Here is an 18,004-nt window from a genome sequence, read left to right as displayed (position 1 = left end):
GCAGGTCATTAATTCCTGAATCTGACTGCAGCTTTCATTTTTTGTCATTCTACAAAACCAGAAAACAAGGGTTTAGTTCCCTGGAAGGATGACAAATCTCACTGTGTGAGCAAGATTATGGGTCACTTTGAGCTTGGAAAGACTCTGTGGTCTGTAGTGGTATTATACACAGAAAAACTGTATTAGGTAGCTTCTTTTATCAGCTTCCCTGTATCCAGTAAGTGCAATGTTCTTCTTTCTCTCTACAACTACAAGGTGAACTCAGAAAAAAAACCACTATTTTTCTCAAAAGTACACAGATTTATCAACAGAATGTAGGTATTAAATGGGTTTAAACCCAAGTGCCTTTCAGAACTTAAGTGGGTCTCAGCTGCTGTGCTGCCCTAGATGCTCATAGGGCTAGTGTTTCCTGGGATATTACAGAATCACTCTGCAGTTACCTGGGCTCCTGAGAAGAAAATTACACTGAAGAAAAGGTCAGTAAATGGCAGTTAGGATATGACATTCTGTAATAGTTATAATTACTGTTAATCAGAGTGCCTTACTTTAGAGGTAGCAGGTTACAGTACATATTTGCCCTATTTTTCTGTAAAAAGATGAACATTGCTGTATGATTTGGAGTTCATACTATGAAATGTATGGTTTCCTGCACTGATGCCACTTTATTACAGAAAGCCCAATGCAGTTACATTACCTGCAAAGAAACAATCCACATAAGTGACCTTGAAAGATGTTACATTCATTTTTCTTTCTGCATATTTTGTGATGGATTTAATGTTCAATAAAACTGAAAGAATAACAGCATTTCAGGCTCAAGCTATTTGTGCAAGTGCCAAACACTGCAGAAAGAGTTCAGGGCTGATTTCTGTACCTCACTCAACCCATTCACATCAAAACTGATGTAGTGGTTCCATTCTCTTTCCTGTAGGCTGAAAAGGGAATTTGTTTTCTACATCAATTCCTTTTCCTACAAGGCTTCATATTATGCATATAAGGCAAATTCCTTTCAGGACAGATGCAGCTTTTTACTTTGTCACCCCTGAGTGGTAGGTTTTTCAGGTTTGGTTTCTGTTTTTTACTTTTCCTCTCTCTCTCTTTCACAAAAGCATGAGCTGAGCAAAATTTGACTGATACATTTCAGAAAGGCAACAACTCTCCAATGTATTAAAAATCTAATGTGGGTACTATAAAACCAGACTTATTTATGTTCACAATACAGCAAAGACCTTACATGTACCTCCATACTGGAAGGTAGATGATGATGACTTGATGAAGGGCCTCCTTGCAGTCTGATAGCACTACGGACACTAGTATTGTATCTTCAGAAGAGCAAAATGCCTAAAGAAGCCACAGATATAGGCTATAAAGAGAAATAAACACAAATGTTCTGCTTTCACCAAAAAATGGCTGCAATTACTGATCCCTTGATGCAGGGACGGGAGGCTGGGCACACGGCAGAGCGGCTGTGCCTTTTCTCCAGCCCAGCTTCGCTCTTGGGCCTCCGGAGCCGCCCAGCGACAGCGCTCCAGAGCGACCCTGAGAAATGGCCACAGACCTCGGGGTGAGGCGAAGAGCTCTACCCCCACGTTAGAAATGTAGATCCGCACTCAGGATTGCTGCTGCTATTTCGGAAGCTGGTAACAACACTGGGAAACACCTCAAATGTTACGTTAGAGTTTAGTTTCCTCCTGTGTGTTGGCAGCCTCATTTACTCTGGGATCTGGCAGTTACAACACACTCCAGGAACAAGCATTAGGAATAGTGAAATGGCCAGCAGACCCCTCTTCCCCTTTTCCATCAGGAAATGATTGCAGTGTCGAGTTGAACTGTGCAGGGCAAATCCTACAAAGGCTGTCTGGGAGGGCTGCAGAGGGCAGTGACATGGCGTCGCCTCCCGTGCCGGGGCCCTGTGGCTCCTCATGGAGCGCCGATGGCTGGGCCTAATGAAGCCACGACGAGAGGTGAGGGCCCTGTGGAGAAGCTCGTGGGCGGCAGCACATTGTGCAGAACACTTTCAAGCTGTCTTTCCACACAGCTTTCATGATTTCCTAGATGAAGCTTCAGAATTCCAAGCTTGTCCCTCTGGTGCCTCATGGTTTTAATGAACCCTTTGGATTCTATACCCTTACAGCTCTAGAAGGCCCTTCTCGTCAGAGCAGGTATTTCTGACCAAAGAGAAATAGAGCAATAGAGTTTCTTTAACCGTGGATAAATTGGACAATTTTTTCTTTTTTTTTTCTTTTTTTTTTTTTTTTTCTTCTCCTCCCAAAGACATTAAAGGAGTCTCAATATCACTTTCACTCCTAGCCTCTCGTGTCAGGAAACACCCTGAGGTACACCCGACAGGTAGCACTGCATGTTGCTATTCCCCCCTCATCGGTTTGTGGCGGGGGGCGCCCTGCTGTTGGAACAAAGGTCAGTTTGAACTGAGGGAAGAACAAATCTAAAGTTTTGTGATACTTTCAGATAAATATCTAAAAGTAAAGGCTTCTCCCTGAGAATCACCTGCTATTCAAAAACTCAGCTGGATTTGCCAGAATACTTAGTTTTGTCATAATAATAATAATCATCATAATAAGCTCTTCCGAGGTGATCCCGTTAAGTTTGCTATGCTATTTCATACCAGAGCAAATAAATAAACCTGAAGGAAAATCTGCCTCTATTGTTGGCTTTCATACTTGAAATCAGGGGAATGATTTCAAAAAACATTGTTTAGCTTGAAAGCTAAAAGGACATTCGAGAAGCTATACTTAATACTTACTTGAAAGCATTTTCTCTTTACTAGTGTCATGCCTTAGAGAGCTCCCATTTAACGCCGTCAGTTTTAAAACCTCTGCCTTCTAAAGTACCATTAATTTAGTCTTCCCACAAGATGCATTAACTAATGAACAAAAGGAGTGAGACAGGCCAAGAGTACCTCCGATACCTTCGATATTCATATGTGTCTAATGCAGTTAGCTGAATTTTTAAGAAATAACCAAGCAACACCAAAATAACCTTTGGTTTTAACAAGTGTCTGCTTGGTACTCCTGATGGCTGCTTAATAATAGCTTTTTAGTGCATATGCATTGCATTCATACAAATTTTGGTTGACCACCAAAACCTGCACTAGGCCCATCAGAATGATGGCAGGACATGCCATACCAAACAATTTGTTGACAACTGTTGTACTTAGTATATGTTATATATATATGTTACAGGAGGCTACCTCAGACAGCATGGGAAGGTTTCAGTTCTTACAATAAAAATATCAGGAGAAATCCCCTGCCTTGCATAGCTCAGCTCCACACAATCAGTCATAAGGAGGATGCATCTCTGCCTAAAGAATGCTGTACTGGAGCACAGGCAGGTGGATCGGAGCAGAAGGCAGGAAAAGAGCCCATCAGCTGTGATGGACACAGGCAAGGGTCCTCAGCTGAGCCACGGACACCGCGCCAGACTGTCATAACAGCAAAGCAGCAGCTTGTGCCCCTCGTGTGAGCAGGGCTGGGCAAGAAAGGAGACCTCAGAGGATTCATTATCTGGGAGCAGACGGCAGCAGTGTAAGGCAGCAGGAGATAGTTGAAGGCAGCCATTCAACAAAAGAGGAATAGACAGATACTCCTTCAGAAATAAAAGATGATTTTGAGAATAAAAGCAACCTGGATAACAAGTGAGAAGCTCACACAGGCAGAAGGACAGCAAGAAAAGCATTCAAAACCACAGGCAACTGGGAAGTGATTTGCCTGAAACACTTAGAAAAGAGTGCCTTAATAGATGGCATACAAAAGGGATGTAACTCACTGCAGGCCAAACCACTACATATTGAAAGAAAAAACGTCCTGTGTTAGAATGAGAGACTTCAGCCTTAGCAATGTCTGCTACAAGCTCTCTCACACCTACCCTGAAATGTACTCTAAATCTCTAAACTCAAACTGCAATTTTATTCACCACAAAATTTCCAACCTAATCCCTCATTATGCCTTACCAGTGCAGGTGAAACTTCAATTGACAGTATAATACATTCATGGACACCTGCAGACCTAATAATTGGCCAGGGAGTACGTGGATGAGATCAGCAAAATTGCTGCATTCCGTCTGTAAGCCTAAATGTCCTACGCCAGGAAACAGCCTTGCTACTGCAAGGTGCGTAATTTAATAAACCATTAACTCAAACCTGAGGTGAAGTAAATTCAGCACATTATACATTTCAAAATAGCATTAGAATTCAATTTAAGCATCACCAAAAACCTAATCCTGGGTATACAGGGAGTATTAATAAGTAACTCGAAATCTGTGTCTTGATTTAATTTCCAGCTGAGTTGTGCTGTTCTCTGACTGCGATTCCTGCAGTGAGGATACTTTGGTGATAACATCACGGGTCCAAAACAGGGCAGAGTCTGAAAGCATGCATGGGCCCACTTGGTGGGATCTTCGTTGGCGAACAGGTGGGCATACACTCCAGCAAAAGCAATCCGGTTCCAATTTGTGTCATAAAGATTTTTATATCCTCCAGCAATGTGACACCTCAGCAGGGTCCTCAGGCATCCCGGAACTAATCCTGTTTTCTGTTCTTTTTTGTAACCATTGGGGCAAAATACATTTTTGATAACGCAGGTGCCCCTGGAAGATGTCGCTAGGAACAGATAGAGGCAAGGTTGTTTGCATAAGGCCAGTGTCACATCAGCGCGGTGCTGCCTGAATTGCAAACAAAATGCTGCCTGGTAACACAGCTGGCTCGGGCACGTGCTGCTCTCCCCCGTCACATTAGTGTGCCAATAGCACATGGCAGGATTACAGCAGCTATAAAGTGACAGATACACTGCTTTCAGTCCCCCAAGTCAGATGTAAAGTGCAAATGGTGCATCATTTCCACAAAGAGCCAAAAGCATAAAATCTGCTTTCCATTTTTTCAGGAGTCGGCCATGTTTTGGACTTTTTTATGTTGCCCCTATAATAACTCCTCTTGATTAGCAACCAAGGCACGTCCCAAAGCAGTTTGGGAAATGCATCTCTTCTATAAATGACAACAGATTATTTAAGCAACAGCTAAAGCACTCTGACTGTGTTTTAGTTTGCTTGCATTAGTGTCAGTCTTCTCATACATCTGAAGAATGAATCCTGCATTTTCTTTAAAATGGTGGAGAGTGATACAAAAATAGCAGACTACTCGTCTAAAATAAAGTTATATGTTTGAAATAGTTGGAAACTGTTTTTTAATCACTAACGTCTTTCTTCTAGAATATAATCTGCCTGCTATACATTTTGCTTTTCTATCCAATTTCAAGGGAAAATGCAGCAAGTGTGTTAATAAATAATTTATAAAAGCATTACAAAAGATAAAGCACTCCTGCTAAAATGTTTCCAGCCTTCTAGATACCAGTTCATTTGTAATCCTCCCTGTTTCCCCTTTGCTCGAACATCAGAAGAGGGTTATTGCTGCATTTCTCCACAGACCCATTTTCCTCATCCTGCAAGTGTCAAAACACATCTTTGTTTTGAAGGTATCCAGACTGATAAAAGGGTATGGCCTAGGATGAGTTGCAAGTTCAATTTTATCTACTACAGATTTTTGTCACGAAAAACATTTTTCATGAAAACAACGCCCTGATTTATTTCTGTGGTCTGGAGTGTGAAGACAGATGTAAAATAGACACACTCCTGGTTCTCCCCAAAAGTAGGCCTCATAGGTGCGGTCCCCTTCTATGTTTTGTCCTTCCTCTAATCAAAGAGGGGGTGTACTGCCTGTGAAACAAAGGAGGGTGAGTTTGGAATCCAGTGCGCTGGATAGCTTTGTTCTTACCAAGAGGGAGGAGATCACTAGAAAACAGCTTGCGATGAGCTTTGCCAGATGGAATTTAATTTTAGTGAAGGCAATGACCCTATAAGAAGTTAACATCAGTGAGCAAGCAAAACTTGAAGGAAGAAAAATCAGGCAAAAATAACCTTCAACTTGAATAGATCACAGGAGTGCGTGTGTGTGCGCAAACGTATGCCTGAACTATTTCAAAGACTGAAAATGGGTTTCGATGGATACAGTTGCCCTGAAAACACATCTACATGTTCATTAAAAAGGTCATAATTGTATAGCAGGAAGTTAAAGGATACTCTACCTCTTCTGCACTGTCTTACATTATTTGTTTGGTCTTTTTTAGGCTGTTCATGTGAAAAGAATAAAGAGAGGAATGAGAAGACGAGTGCAGGACAGCCCACAGCACGTTACTGAGCTGAACCATCCTCAGGAGAGCCTCTGCTGTGCCATTGGGGGGCTGCTTCCCCAGCAGCTCTCTCGGGGACACCAGCAGCGCCCACCACTGCTGCACCGGCTGACCCCGCGCTCCCAAGGGGGGAACCTCTGCCCTGCAGAAACTCCGCAAAAATGAACAACCACGTCCAGGCAAGAGACTTGGCCAAGACCTCAGCTAGCCACGAGCCACAAACAGCACCTGCATTGCCCAAAATTCATCAGTCAAACAGAGAAGATGCCCAGCAGAGTTGTTCTTTCAAGGCATCACAAAACTTTTATTTGTTTTTAAAGCACTGCAGAAATACTGAGATTGACCAAAAAGTCTTCAAGTAGGGCTGCATCCACCTTCAAAGGGGAAAAAAAGAAAAAAATAGAAGTGCTTCCTGGGGCAAATATATATATTTATAATCACTTATTCCTGTACTTTAGAGATGAGCACTTCATTGAGAATGCACTTGCAAAAGAAGATTAAACTAAAGGAACAACTGTATATAAGAAAATTCAAGGGCTTTTACTTTTTGTTCTGCCTTTCCAAAGTTGTCAAATACAAGCGAGAACACCATTTATTTGGTTTGACAAATAAAGATGGCAACCAAACCATCGTGCACAGTCTTTTATATTCAAAGCAATCATTTCGCAGAGCTGATAGAATGTAGCATTGGAGGCATAAAGCAGTTTGTCTGGTGAAGGATTAGCAGACTGGCATGTTCTGGATAATAAGACTAATTAATAATTTTCATCTCTAAGGAACTACATGAACTACATGACACACCGCTTCATTTCTCTTTTCCCTTTATTGCTGGGTTTAATGCCTGCATCCTGTATTATAGACAGCTACAGATTTGAAGGAGTAACCAGAGTAAACAAATGGCCGTTTTCACAGCTAGTCCTGAAAACAAGAAAAGGAGAGAGGAAAACCCACGGTGGCAACCCTTATTCAGAGCAATGAGTTACATAAGAAACAAAGGTGAGATTTTCTAAGGAAAAAGGAAATCAAGGAAAGGCTCCTGCACTGTAATTTGTAATTGCAATTCATGTTACAAACATAACAAAAGCATTTTGGACTACTGACCAAAATAATTTGTCCAAAGAACTGTAGGTACAACGAACCACAACACAAATTGTTTTTAGAAAAGCTGTACTAATGCAATTTAAGCTTTGGGGCATTCACACTAAATGGAACTTGAGCTTTATGCAAAGTCCAGAGCCATGAAAGGAGCCTTCAAACATATTTAATTACTCACTCCTCTCAAACAGAGCTTCATTTTGTGGGATCCCTGCAGAGACTGAGTCTCACTGAGATTGGCAAGTGGGTACCTAACAGCTTCTCCTCTCTGACCAAAATGAACGAAAAGGGTTCAAGTGTTTGTGAGGGAGCACAGCTAACACCTCTCAAAGGGTTTCTTTGAAATTTATTTTCAGGAGTAAATAGGGGGTTAGAAATGTGTGACATCAGAGAGACTGACATAATTTAAAAAAGTCTCTGGATTTTTCAGGCCCCAGAAACCATGTTGTGCATGGTGAGTGTCGCAAAACCTCCCTGTGAAAATCCCGGGAGGCTTCACCTTCCAGCCACAGGTAGAAATCCTGGGATTAAAATGAGTGTTTTTAACCCTTGGATACGCATAGGCTCTGATTAGGCACTGGAATAAATAGCAGTTTACTCCACTTTACTTCTGTATTCTCTGTTGGATTTCCTTAAGCTTAATAGCAATCACAGAGTAACTGCCTCCACACTGGGGCAGAGACCCTGCACGAAGAACTTCAAAATTAAATAGTGCCAAAGGCAATAGGTCTCAGAGTGCCTCTGTGCAGGGATGTGAACATCACTGCTACCGTCCTTTCTCTGGCAGGGATCCTGAACCTGGGGTTCGTCTGTCACGGTCCCATGGCCACGTAGCAGATCAGTGCTGCGGTGCTGTGGAGCCGCAGCTCGTGATGCCAGGCCACCCTAATGCCTGTTAGGTACCCCTGCCATCCCTTGTCACACTGCCATACACAGCTAATTTTTGTCATGTGGGCTAACATTCACACTTTGTGAAAATGTGCTAGCATAATAGCAACAGTTTGCATTCCTGTTGGAAAAAAGGCAAAGGCTCATTATGCCAAGTGCCTGACTTACACCTCATCCCTTCAACAATATGGGACCTAGCTAAAGTGCCCACACACAGTGCAAGATCTTTAATGCTTTATTGCCCAGTCACTTCTATTTTACCCAAATGCAAAATAAAAACTATTACCGAGCAGAAGTCTCAGGAATTTTTATGAGACTGTAATATTTCCAGTTCGTGTTAAAAAAGACCGAACTCTTCAAGCTGTCACTTGCTTCTCAAGCCAGGGAAGCGGAAGCTGCTGCTTGGTGCAGCACAGCGTGAGCTATCAGCTATGGCTTATGGATACTCTGAAAGATGCAGCTGGTGCACGCAGGACTGCGTGAAGGATGATTAAACACCACTAACAGCACTCTGCACACCTGCAACGTCCCCTTCAGCATGTCTCACTTACTCCTTCCAGGACAGACTTCTTGCCTGGACATCACACCTGTACAGCTGCTATCTGCCTGGATTTCCCCCTGACGTTTTCTGCTCTGTGGCAAAGCCTCACAGTGACTCCCCTGGCTGCTGAGAGAATCCTGAGAGCGTGCAAGGCATAATGATGCAACACAGCTGGTTTTCAGCTACTACAAGATTGGATGTTTGCATTGCAGCCGTTCCTGTGAAGCCTGATTTGCAACAGCTCGCTGGCAGCTACTGGCATCTCCTGCCCTGGCATGTCTGACCCACCACAAGAGCAGTGCAGGGGCAATGCAGCAGGATAAGGATGGTGCAGATTTTCTACGTTACACAAGTCTGCAGGAGACAAGAGAAAAGTCCTCCAGGTGCCTTTCAGGGCCATCGTGGGACAAGGCAAACCCTGCTGGCACACAGGCCCTGTCCTCCCGCTGCTGGCAGATGAGCCTGCGCCCTGCTGGCCTGTGCCACTCTCCTCTCTGTGGAGTTATCTGGGAGCACTTTGCTATTTACACACTTTTTTCACCATTGTAAATAATTCAGCGAGCAGTTAATGTGCACACCGTGTGAGAAAGGTATCTGCCTACATATTGCTCTCAAACGCTTGCTAGCCTTAATTTGTCTGATGGGCTGTGATGAATGGGTAAATGCCAACAGACTGAACATCCAGAGGTATCAGTATTCCCTGCACTTCCTACTTCCACAAACATGTTTATCAAGAAAATCTCACCTGTGCAAATGGTACCGGCAAATGGCTAAGCTAATGAATATTTTTTGAACTAATTCATAGGGTTTATTTGAATATTTGCTCGTAATTCCTTTTATTTTATTCCAATTTTTTTCTTTTATAGCTGAGTCAGAGGTAGTCCTAGCATGTCAGCAGCCTTCTGTCAACAATTCCTGGCCTCTCTTTGCTGTGACCATTGTTGTTATTAAATTACTGCAGCAAGTGGGAAGGCATTTGGAAAAAAACAAATAATAATCTAATGAAAACAAAGTGCCTCAAATACATATCCTCTCTATGTGTAAGCAAACAATTACAGAAAAGATAGCAATATGAAAAAGGTCTCTCCCATGTCATAAAGAACTAATATATATAGTTACTGTGAATTCATAAAAAAATAGCATGTTTCTATAGCAAGCATGGTCTGTATATGACTTATTACAAGAGAAAGAAAGACTGTTTTCAACATATCGCTACCCACAATTGCAGCTTCTTAACACCAACACAAGGAAAGATATTCAGAATCTCCCAAAGGTGGGATGGGAAATGCCAGCCATCAGCCCTGCTCCCCATCACTGTCCAACAGAGAGTCTCCAGCTGTACTGCATGGGAGTGGGAAAGAGCAAGAAACACGTTGGTATTAATGGTTACAGACAAAGCCTGCTTCCAATAACCTTCGCTCACAGCAGCCAGCCCTGGGAACCTGGCACTAGATTAATTTTAAATTCCTGGGGTGCCAATTACCAGTACACAGAAGGGAACTCTGCATTTTGTAGTCAGCTGTGCCAATGTTTGAAAATAGACTATCTCTGAAAATCCACATTTTTCCTGCGTTAGTCATTATGAGTACAAACATTTTTCTTTTCTATTGACAGAAAATCTGGTGCCATTTTGAAGGTTTGAACACACGCAGCACGTGTGCTCATACATGAACGTCCTGCTGGCAAACAAGCCAACCAGCACAGTGGCAGTGCCTGTGTGCTGACGGCTTTCCAGGAGTACCTGCCATCACTCACACCTAAAAAAAGACTTCACAGTGCTGTTCTGTGCTTGGCTGACTGCAGACAGCTAAGGCACTGCTTCTTTTAGAAAGCTCACCAGTAATGCCAAAAAGAAAAGAACCATTCCATACTCAGCTACTGGGTTTAGTGCTGCCGGGCATGTGAAACCACGGGGAGCCCTTTAGAAGGGCAGCAAATTATGAGTCCGGGAGGCTTTGCAGCAGCCTTGTTTTTAAGGTGCTACTGAAGATTTCTCCATATCCTCCCAAATGCTCTTTGAAGAAGTTGTTCACCTCATCATCTCTCTCTTTGTCTGTGTGTTGTGCAGACCATGACTTTATTTTTCTAGAAATCGGGAATGCAAAAGAAAAATATGAAAACGGTGTAGAGAGCCACCAGCAGTACCTCTGTCATTATTCCTTCACTCAGCTCCAAGAAGTCAGTATGGGAGGCTGAGTGCCCAGAGCTGGAAGGTCTCCTGCAGAGGCATTACAATGTTTGTTCTACAATTACAAAATCTATTAAAAAGAAAACAAAGTTTTTTTTTTTTTTTTTTTTTTTTTTTTTTTTGTAAGGCAGCATTTAAAACCTTTTATGAAGAAAGACTAAAATGTCTCAAAAAAAAAAAAAAAACACACCACAAAACTTCAGATTACAAAGGAGGAAATCTCAGTTGCATCCTGTATAGCAGACTGCTATCGCAACCACACAGTGCCAAGTTTGCCATCACAATGATATTTTTCTTTTTCCCCGCTGAAAACGAAGCCAGGATAGTATCTCTTTGGCAACAGGAAATACTGAAAACATTATTACCATGAACTTACTGGCCAGAGCCTTGAAAGAAACGCTTGGAAAAGATAAAAGGACTCGGTCTGTTGTGAATGCTACTCGATTGAACACCGTTTGCCTTTCAGTCAGGAGCAGGCTGTCACGCTGCCTTCCAAGTGCACAAAAAACCTGTTTCTCTAAATTAACATCCGCTGCTGAGTTGTGAAAGACCCAGCATCACCATCCTTGTGCTCTGCTGCAGACTGAGATCAGGCTCCTCGCACCAGCTGTGGCCTCGTCCCTTCACCAAGGCGCTGCTGCCACAAGGACACCGTCCCCCCCTGAAAAACACACTTGCTTACAGTTCAGATTCATTAAATATACATTTGAATAATTTGGCAGTTCTAATAGGACAGGAGGGTGTTCCAGAATTGTGCCCCACAGGGGTGCATGTTGATGAACTAGGCTTATAGCATTGTTCACATTAATCTTTTATTATTAACCTTAATAATAAAAGTACTTCATTATTTTTATTATGTACTGTTCTTAAAGCCTTCCATTGTAAAATTAAGAAACCAACACGCAGTGCCAAGTGGAAAAAGCAAGGCCAAATGGCTGCCTAAGTCCGGCTGCAAGGAAAGCAGGCATTTTTCCACCCTGTGCTAGGGGCAGCCTTACAGAGCCCCCGGGTGCAGCAACCTCGGCTCCCAGTGGGGCCATCGCCCCCCGTGCCTGCAGCCAGCCCCTGAGCAGCGCCACAAAGCTCAACACCTTCCAAGCTGTTTTGCAGAGCTCTTGGAGCCGCAGAATGAGGATCTTCTCACCAACTCCCTGCTCCTCTGTAAGCAAGAACTGCGAGAAGCAAGCGATCTGCCATTCCACCCGTCCCAGGCCTCTCTCTGCCTTCACTGGGGACACCTGGGAGAAAACATTAACTGAGCAAGCACACACGGTGCTGCCATGCTGTGCCTACAGTTCAGAATTAACTTAGAATTTCCTTTGAATTCTCCTGTCACATCATCCATCACAGGCACCAGCGGAGACGGCCGCTAAATAATAAAACAAACAGCTGTCTGCTGCCCAAGGCAAACTGGACTCTAAGTTTAGAGATTTTGTTCAGTTCCGTGCACTGAACTGTGAACTTTTAATGGCTTCTTTAGTCATGCTTATAAACAGCTCCCCCATCTCCTTGCTGCCTGCCACATCCAACTTCGTACACAGGTCAGGAGCTGGAGAGGTGGCGAGGAAAACCTCCTGCAGCTAGGAGAAGGGTTAAAGTTGGTAGATTCAACACGGTTGCACTGCATTTTCAGCAAAGTCACAACACCACAGTTCTCCTCCATGTAGGTGAAATACCGACGGCTCTGACTGCAGCAGTGAAGGTTTTTTGCCCCTTTACTTACATACGATGTTTGTATTTTGAGGATGCAAATGGAGCTCGGAGATGCACGTAAGCATAACAGAGGACACTAACATTTTGTGTATGTTCCCTTGGATTAAGCCCACTGAGTAGGCAGCATCTTCTGTGGTTTGTGGGGTGTCTTTTTATGCAGCTGAGAGAGCAACAGCTTTGTCTTTTTAATATGGAAGTGTGATTTCAAACCAAGGGAAAAACATGGAAGTATTTTGCATTTACTTTTCCAAACAGATGTCATTTTCCTTAGACCCAGTTGTTTTCGGGACTGCGGGGGTTTAATCTTTAGAACAATAACATTATTACAGTATTTGTCAAGTGCTGTTTTCTAACAAAAGAAAATGAATTGCTTCCACATGCTCAGCATTTGTAAGCAACAGTAAATAGTCAATACAAGTAGCTCAGCAAACCTACATTTAGCACTCCGGTGTCAGCAAATACCCACCCCAGGCACTCAGCGAGTGAACCCGAGCACAGCTACCCGAGGACCACTCCGTATGTGGCCACTACCCAAACACTGAAGAACGAGGAGGAAAACTGCTCAACTTTTCAAGGGACTTGATTGTGCCCACAACAATGAGGAGAAAAATCACCCAGTAACCCAACAGAGCTACCTCAAAACTAAACTCCCTGCTGGAGGAAAGCCGTTCCACCCACCCTTTTTGTGCAGCTTGCCATGAGATTTACACTAAATTCAGACAAATCCCCACAGGCTGCTTTCTCTCCCACGACGTTGCATGTTCAGGAAGCAGTTGGCTTCCTGAGTTCCTACTGCACGACTTGCTTCAAAATGGAAAATAAAATAAAATAAAATAAAATCTAGAAGAGGCCTCATTTTAGCCGACTCTGTTTAGGGTACACTTAAGCTCAAGCTATAAAGAGGAAGGGAGCTACACATCAGCTCTATATTTGCTAGAAACTTATCTAGAGAAAACATCTCACAACTCTAAAGAAAGATGTACCACTTTATGAAAATTCCTATACCCTTCAGACAAGAAACATCCCCCAAAGCAATCAAACACCCCAGAGAAGGGCACAGCTGACTTCCCCAACAGCAAAAAGAAACACAGCCGTACAAGTTCAGTTGGAATACAACCACAAGAAAGGAATCCATCACCATCCTACCTGAAGAAGCCAGTAGCACCTTCTGTGAAACGTGGGGATGATGGAAGAATGGACGTAACAGCCATACAAGCACTGAGGACAAAAAAAGAGAAAGCAGATACAGGGTTAGGGAAAGAAATCATTATCCGGATGACGAGCAAGTTAAAAAGGCAGCACCCAGAGACAGGAATGAGAGAACATTATCTGGTATGCTACACTGGCACTTTTTGAAGTCAGCCCAGGGCTTTGATTCTGCTGGTAAAACAGAATGGCAGGTTAGAGCAGGGCAAAATTTTAGGAGAATACATTTTAAACACTACTGTGGGTTAAAGACTCAATGGACAGAATTTAAACATTTCTCTAGTTTATATATGGACATAAACCCTAAACTGCAGATGACCAGATCCTTATTCAGCCTTGTTGTCAGTTTTTGAGGGGTGACAGAGGCTTTTCCAGTTCCTCGATGACTCACAGTGCTACCACTGCAGCAGAGGAGCCTGTGCCCACCCTGCACGTTGTGGAGGAACCAAGTGCTCCACCACACAGCAACGTCCTCAGCTTCTGCTGCAGAGAAACCCCTTGGAGATGCACTAGCACCATGGGGGCAGAACTAGAACCCAAGAAAAACACACCTATTTTACATGGCTTATCACTCAGGTACACGAATTTAAAATTGAGAGCATGTAAACTGAAAAAATTGTTGTCATGTATTGTTTTATACAGCAACAAGAGAAGACAGAGTTTTGTTGTCGTTTTAATGAACTTTGCTTGTCTAATTACCTGAAACGAGTAAGGGTAAGGAATTCTTCCTGTAGCAAAACCAGATTTCCAGTGTGTTGAAACTCAAACACTGTCAGTTGGAAGCTAAGCCCAGTACAAACCAAACACAAAACTGTAATTAAAAGATCCCCGTACGACTCCTGCCCGCAAAATATGTTGTCCTGGTGGTGAGCAATTGCATTGTGCATCACTTGTTTTGTACACATTGTTATTATTAGTACTATTATCATCATTATTGTTATTATTATTATTATTGTTATTATTATTTTTCTGTCTTAATAAACTGTATTTATCTCAACTCACGGGCTTCACTTTCCTGTTTCTCTCCCCCATCCCAGAGAGGGAGGAGGAAGGGTGAGCGAACGGCTGCGTGGTGTTTAGCTGCCGGCCGGGTTAAACCACAACAGTCCTTTTATTGCTAAAAAAACAACATTATTTTCTGACTCTGCTGGCTTTTAATATAGTCCACGTGGGGAGTGGGGACAGGCATGCGTACAATGATATATTCCCCTCTACGGAAGGTGATTAGTTTTCCTTAAATGAGAAATTGCAACAAATGAGCAATCTGCTTGCAGCTCTCTTCAGATATTTCCCCTGAAAGATCACAGATCATGCATGTTTTAGGCATGCCGATATTCTACAATTACAGAAGGAAAAAAAATCAGTAAAGCCAGCTGCAGGGGATTTTGCAGAGGAACTTCATTTTTCGCTTTACTCCAGCCACTGCACTGATTGCAACAACGCTCGTAATTACTGCTCTCTGCACACTGCTGGGGGCCCTTGGTGCTCCCTGGGGAGCAGCTCGGTGGCCAGGGCCTTGTGTGGGGTCGCGCAGTGCCCGTGCCCTGCAGGTGGCCAAGGCAGCTCAGGATGTGCAGATGTAAATGCTCGGCCCTGTCGCTTGGCCCTTCAATTCCTCACTGATAGCATGGCAGGCTGCTGCTTTCTTCTTCCTTTTTTTTTTTTGTTTTTTTTTTTTTTAATCCAGTGCTAAGATATTTAGAATCCAGTGAGCATTTCCCAACAAGTAGGAGCAAACTATACAACAGGCAAATAGACAGCTCCCAACTTCTCCCGAACGCAGCAGCAGTCAGGGCAAGGACGAATTTCCCTGTCCCAAACAGGGATTCCCACTCCCTTCTGCAGTGCTGTGTTTGAGGGAAAGATGCTGAAATTACATACAACCAACTTGCGTGATGATCTTAAAAAAAACAAACATGCAGAAAGGGAGTAAACATGTTCAGAAATTATCACCACCCTAAGCCCTTCTTCTCGTGTTTGGGTACCAACAAAAGCACATCAGGACAGACATGTTCAAATTGGGGAAATTTGGTCTACGAACACTAAGAACAGAATGGAAATAATGCAGAACAGCTATATCATTAAAAAACCTTATTTGGAAAGCAAGCCTAGTGTTTATGAGTTCCAAAACATTTTAAATATTAAAACTATTAAAAACTATTTGGGGTAAATATTTTAAAATGTTCAGTGTAAATATTAGCAACCTGAATGCCATCAGCTAAAGGGCTCTCACAAAACAAATTTACCAACTGAATGTGTGCCGTGTATTCGAAGTCCTGAAACATCAAAACTGAGTGAGTTCGGACTTGCTCCCCAGTTTCTGCAATTAATTCCTCTCTCGGTGGCCATGCAGCAACCCCTGCCCTCCGTGGGAGCTCTGGACAGGGAGCGTCTGCGGGCAGCAGCTGAAGCTGTGCCCAGGCTCTGCACGCAGGGAGGGAGGGCAGGTGCTGCCACGAGGGCTGCGGGGCGCCACTGGGTCAGCAGCAGGACTGTCTGCTGTCAAGGAAAAATGCTCTTGGTTTATTTCCTTACTCTTAATTTTGGTCTTCCCCACGGCTGCAGGATGGGATGGCCCTCACTCTGGTGAAACTTCAGCAAGACTTTAAATCACGTTAGCCGAAACGTAAGCGGATGGGTGCTAGAAAATCTTATCTCTAAATCACTGTCTGAATTGTCTAGAATATCTGTTTCCGCAGATATGGATGCCATGTCATAAATACTGATGTTAAGGTTAACGTGTGGAATCAAGGCTTTATTGGCACTTGTTTGTATGACCTGCATATTTTACTCTGTGCTCTGTCATGCCTGAGTAATGCCATTATCTTGGCTGCAAACCAGCTCACAGCGGGACACGGGCTCTGTCTCTGTAATCTCTCCAGTGCAGGAATCCCAGCTGTTTGGTGCAAACACAAAGGGGCTGCTGTATCTTGATTTATAATTCTTCTGTCTCGAAGGCACCTTCATAAACTATGAAAATACTCTGCAAACAATGAACTTGCCAGCCTTGACATCATTAGCATGCCCTGTAACAGGATTAGTGCAGAGGGAAAGCCATCATTTCAGGTGTGTCATTAAAAGCACACGCTTATCAGCGAGTACACCGAGAGGCTGGCTGCAACGTCTCCTCCGCAAGATAATCACTCACAAGGTCGGCCTGAATTAAAAAGGATTTAAAGACTGCTGGCTTCTATCACAGAGTTATTTTTAAAATATAAATGACAAAGATTAATAATGGTTTTTAAATATGTCAAAGGTACATTTCACACGCACACACACAAAAAAAAAAGAAAAAAGAAAAAAAGAAAAAAAGGGGGAGAAAAACCTCAGGAAAATAATCCAAAGAAAAGCTTAACATTTTAATCCCACCATTCAGCATGGGAAAAAAGCAGACAGTGTTTGTTTAAGATAATCCCTGACAGTGATTCTTGGCCGCACTGCAGCCTGGTGCTTTATTAAAAGGTCTTTAATACAGAGTTCTGCTGACTCAGAACTGGTCTTCCCATTTTGGAAAGCAGCGTGGAAGGTTCAGGATCACCAGGTCTGAACAGCTTCCCAGCAAGGACTTGGAAAGCAGGTCCAGAGCCCTCCTCTGGAGAAGCTTCCACAGCATGTGCATCCACCACTCTGGTGCCCAAAACAGTCTGATACAGAAGTCAAGGACCCCAGCCTTAGGAAAAGTTAATACTAAAAATTAGATCCCGGGAAGGAAAAGTATGCATAACTTAATGGATAAAGTGATTTTTCTCCTTGTACTGTTAAGTGCTGTTTTAAATGCTATGACCTATCTGAATGGTGGAAGCACCCACATTCCTCAGCTATGAGAGAGACTAAAACCATCTGGTACACGTTTCTGGATTCCTCTTCAGGTGGTACCTCAAAGCTGTACTTATCTACGGGAAGCTCAGATAGCACAAACAGCCACAGACTAAATCTTACCCGTCCCCAAGCAGGGATGGCAAAGCTCTATGGCAAACTCCCCGTTAGCACAGCACGCAATGCAGTTATTAAAGGAGGCTCTAAAAAAACAAAACAAACAAACAAAACAACAACAAAAACAACCTCTTGCTCAAAACAGGCAAAAGGGGTTTCATTAGCTGTTTCATCTTTTTCCTTTTTTTTTTTTTTTACTGGGAAGGTAAAAAAATGCCACGGCCTGTGTGTCTGTGGTTATGT

The 18,004-nt window shown here is 43.2% G+C and overlaps 1 protein-coding gene across 5 annotated transcripts in view; it reads right to left on the bottom strand.

Moving 5' to 3' along the window:
• Positions 1–18,004, bottom strand: part of CAMTA1 (calmodulin binding transcription activator 1) — a 329,027-nt gene that overhangs the window by 109,696 nt on the left and 201,327 nt on the right. For 4 of the 5 annotated variants that reach the window (XM_082777008.1, XM_082777004.1, XM_082777002.1 and 1 more), the window contains one exon: positions 13,769–13,840. The exons of the other annotated variant lie outside the window; for it this stretch is intronic. In XM_082777008.1, coding sequence (XP_082633134.1) covers positions 13,769–13,840 — 72 coding nt within the window. The remainder of the gene's footprint in view (positions 1–13,768; positions 13,841–18,004) is intronic. 5 annotated transcript variants of the gene reach the window in all.

The sequence above is a fragment of the Aythya marila genome (assembly GCF_965140915.1).
Source record: "Aythya marila genome assembly, chromosome: 21".
Taxonomy (NCBI): Eukaryota; Metazoa; Chordata; class Aves; order Anseriformes; family Anatidae; genus Aythya; species Aythya marila.
Note: the sequence above shows the minus strand (reverse complement) of the source record. Positions and strands in the feature narration are given on the sequence as shown.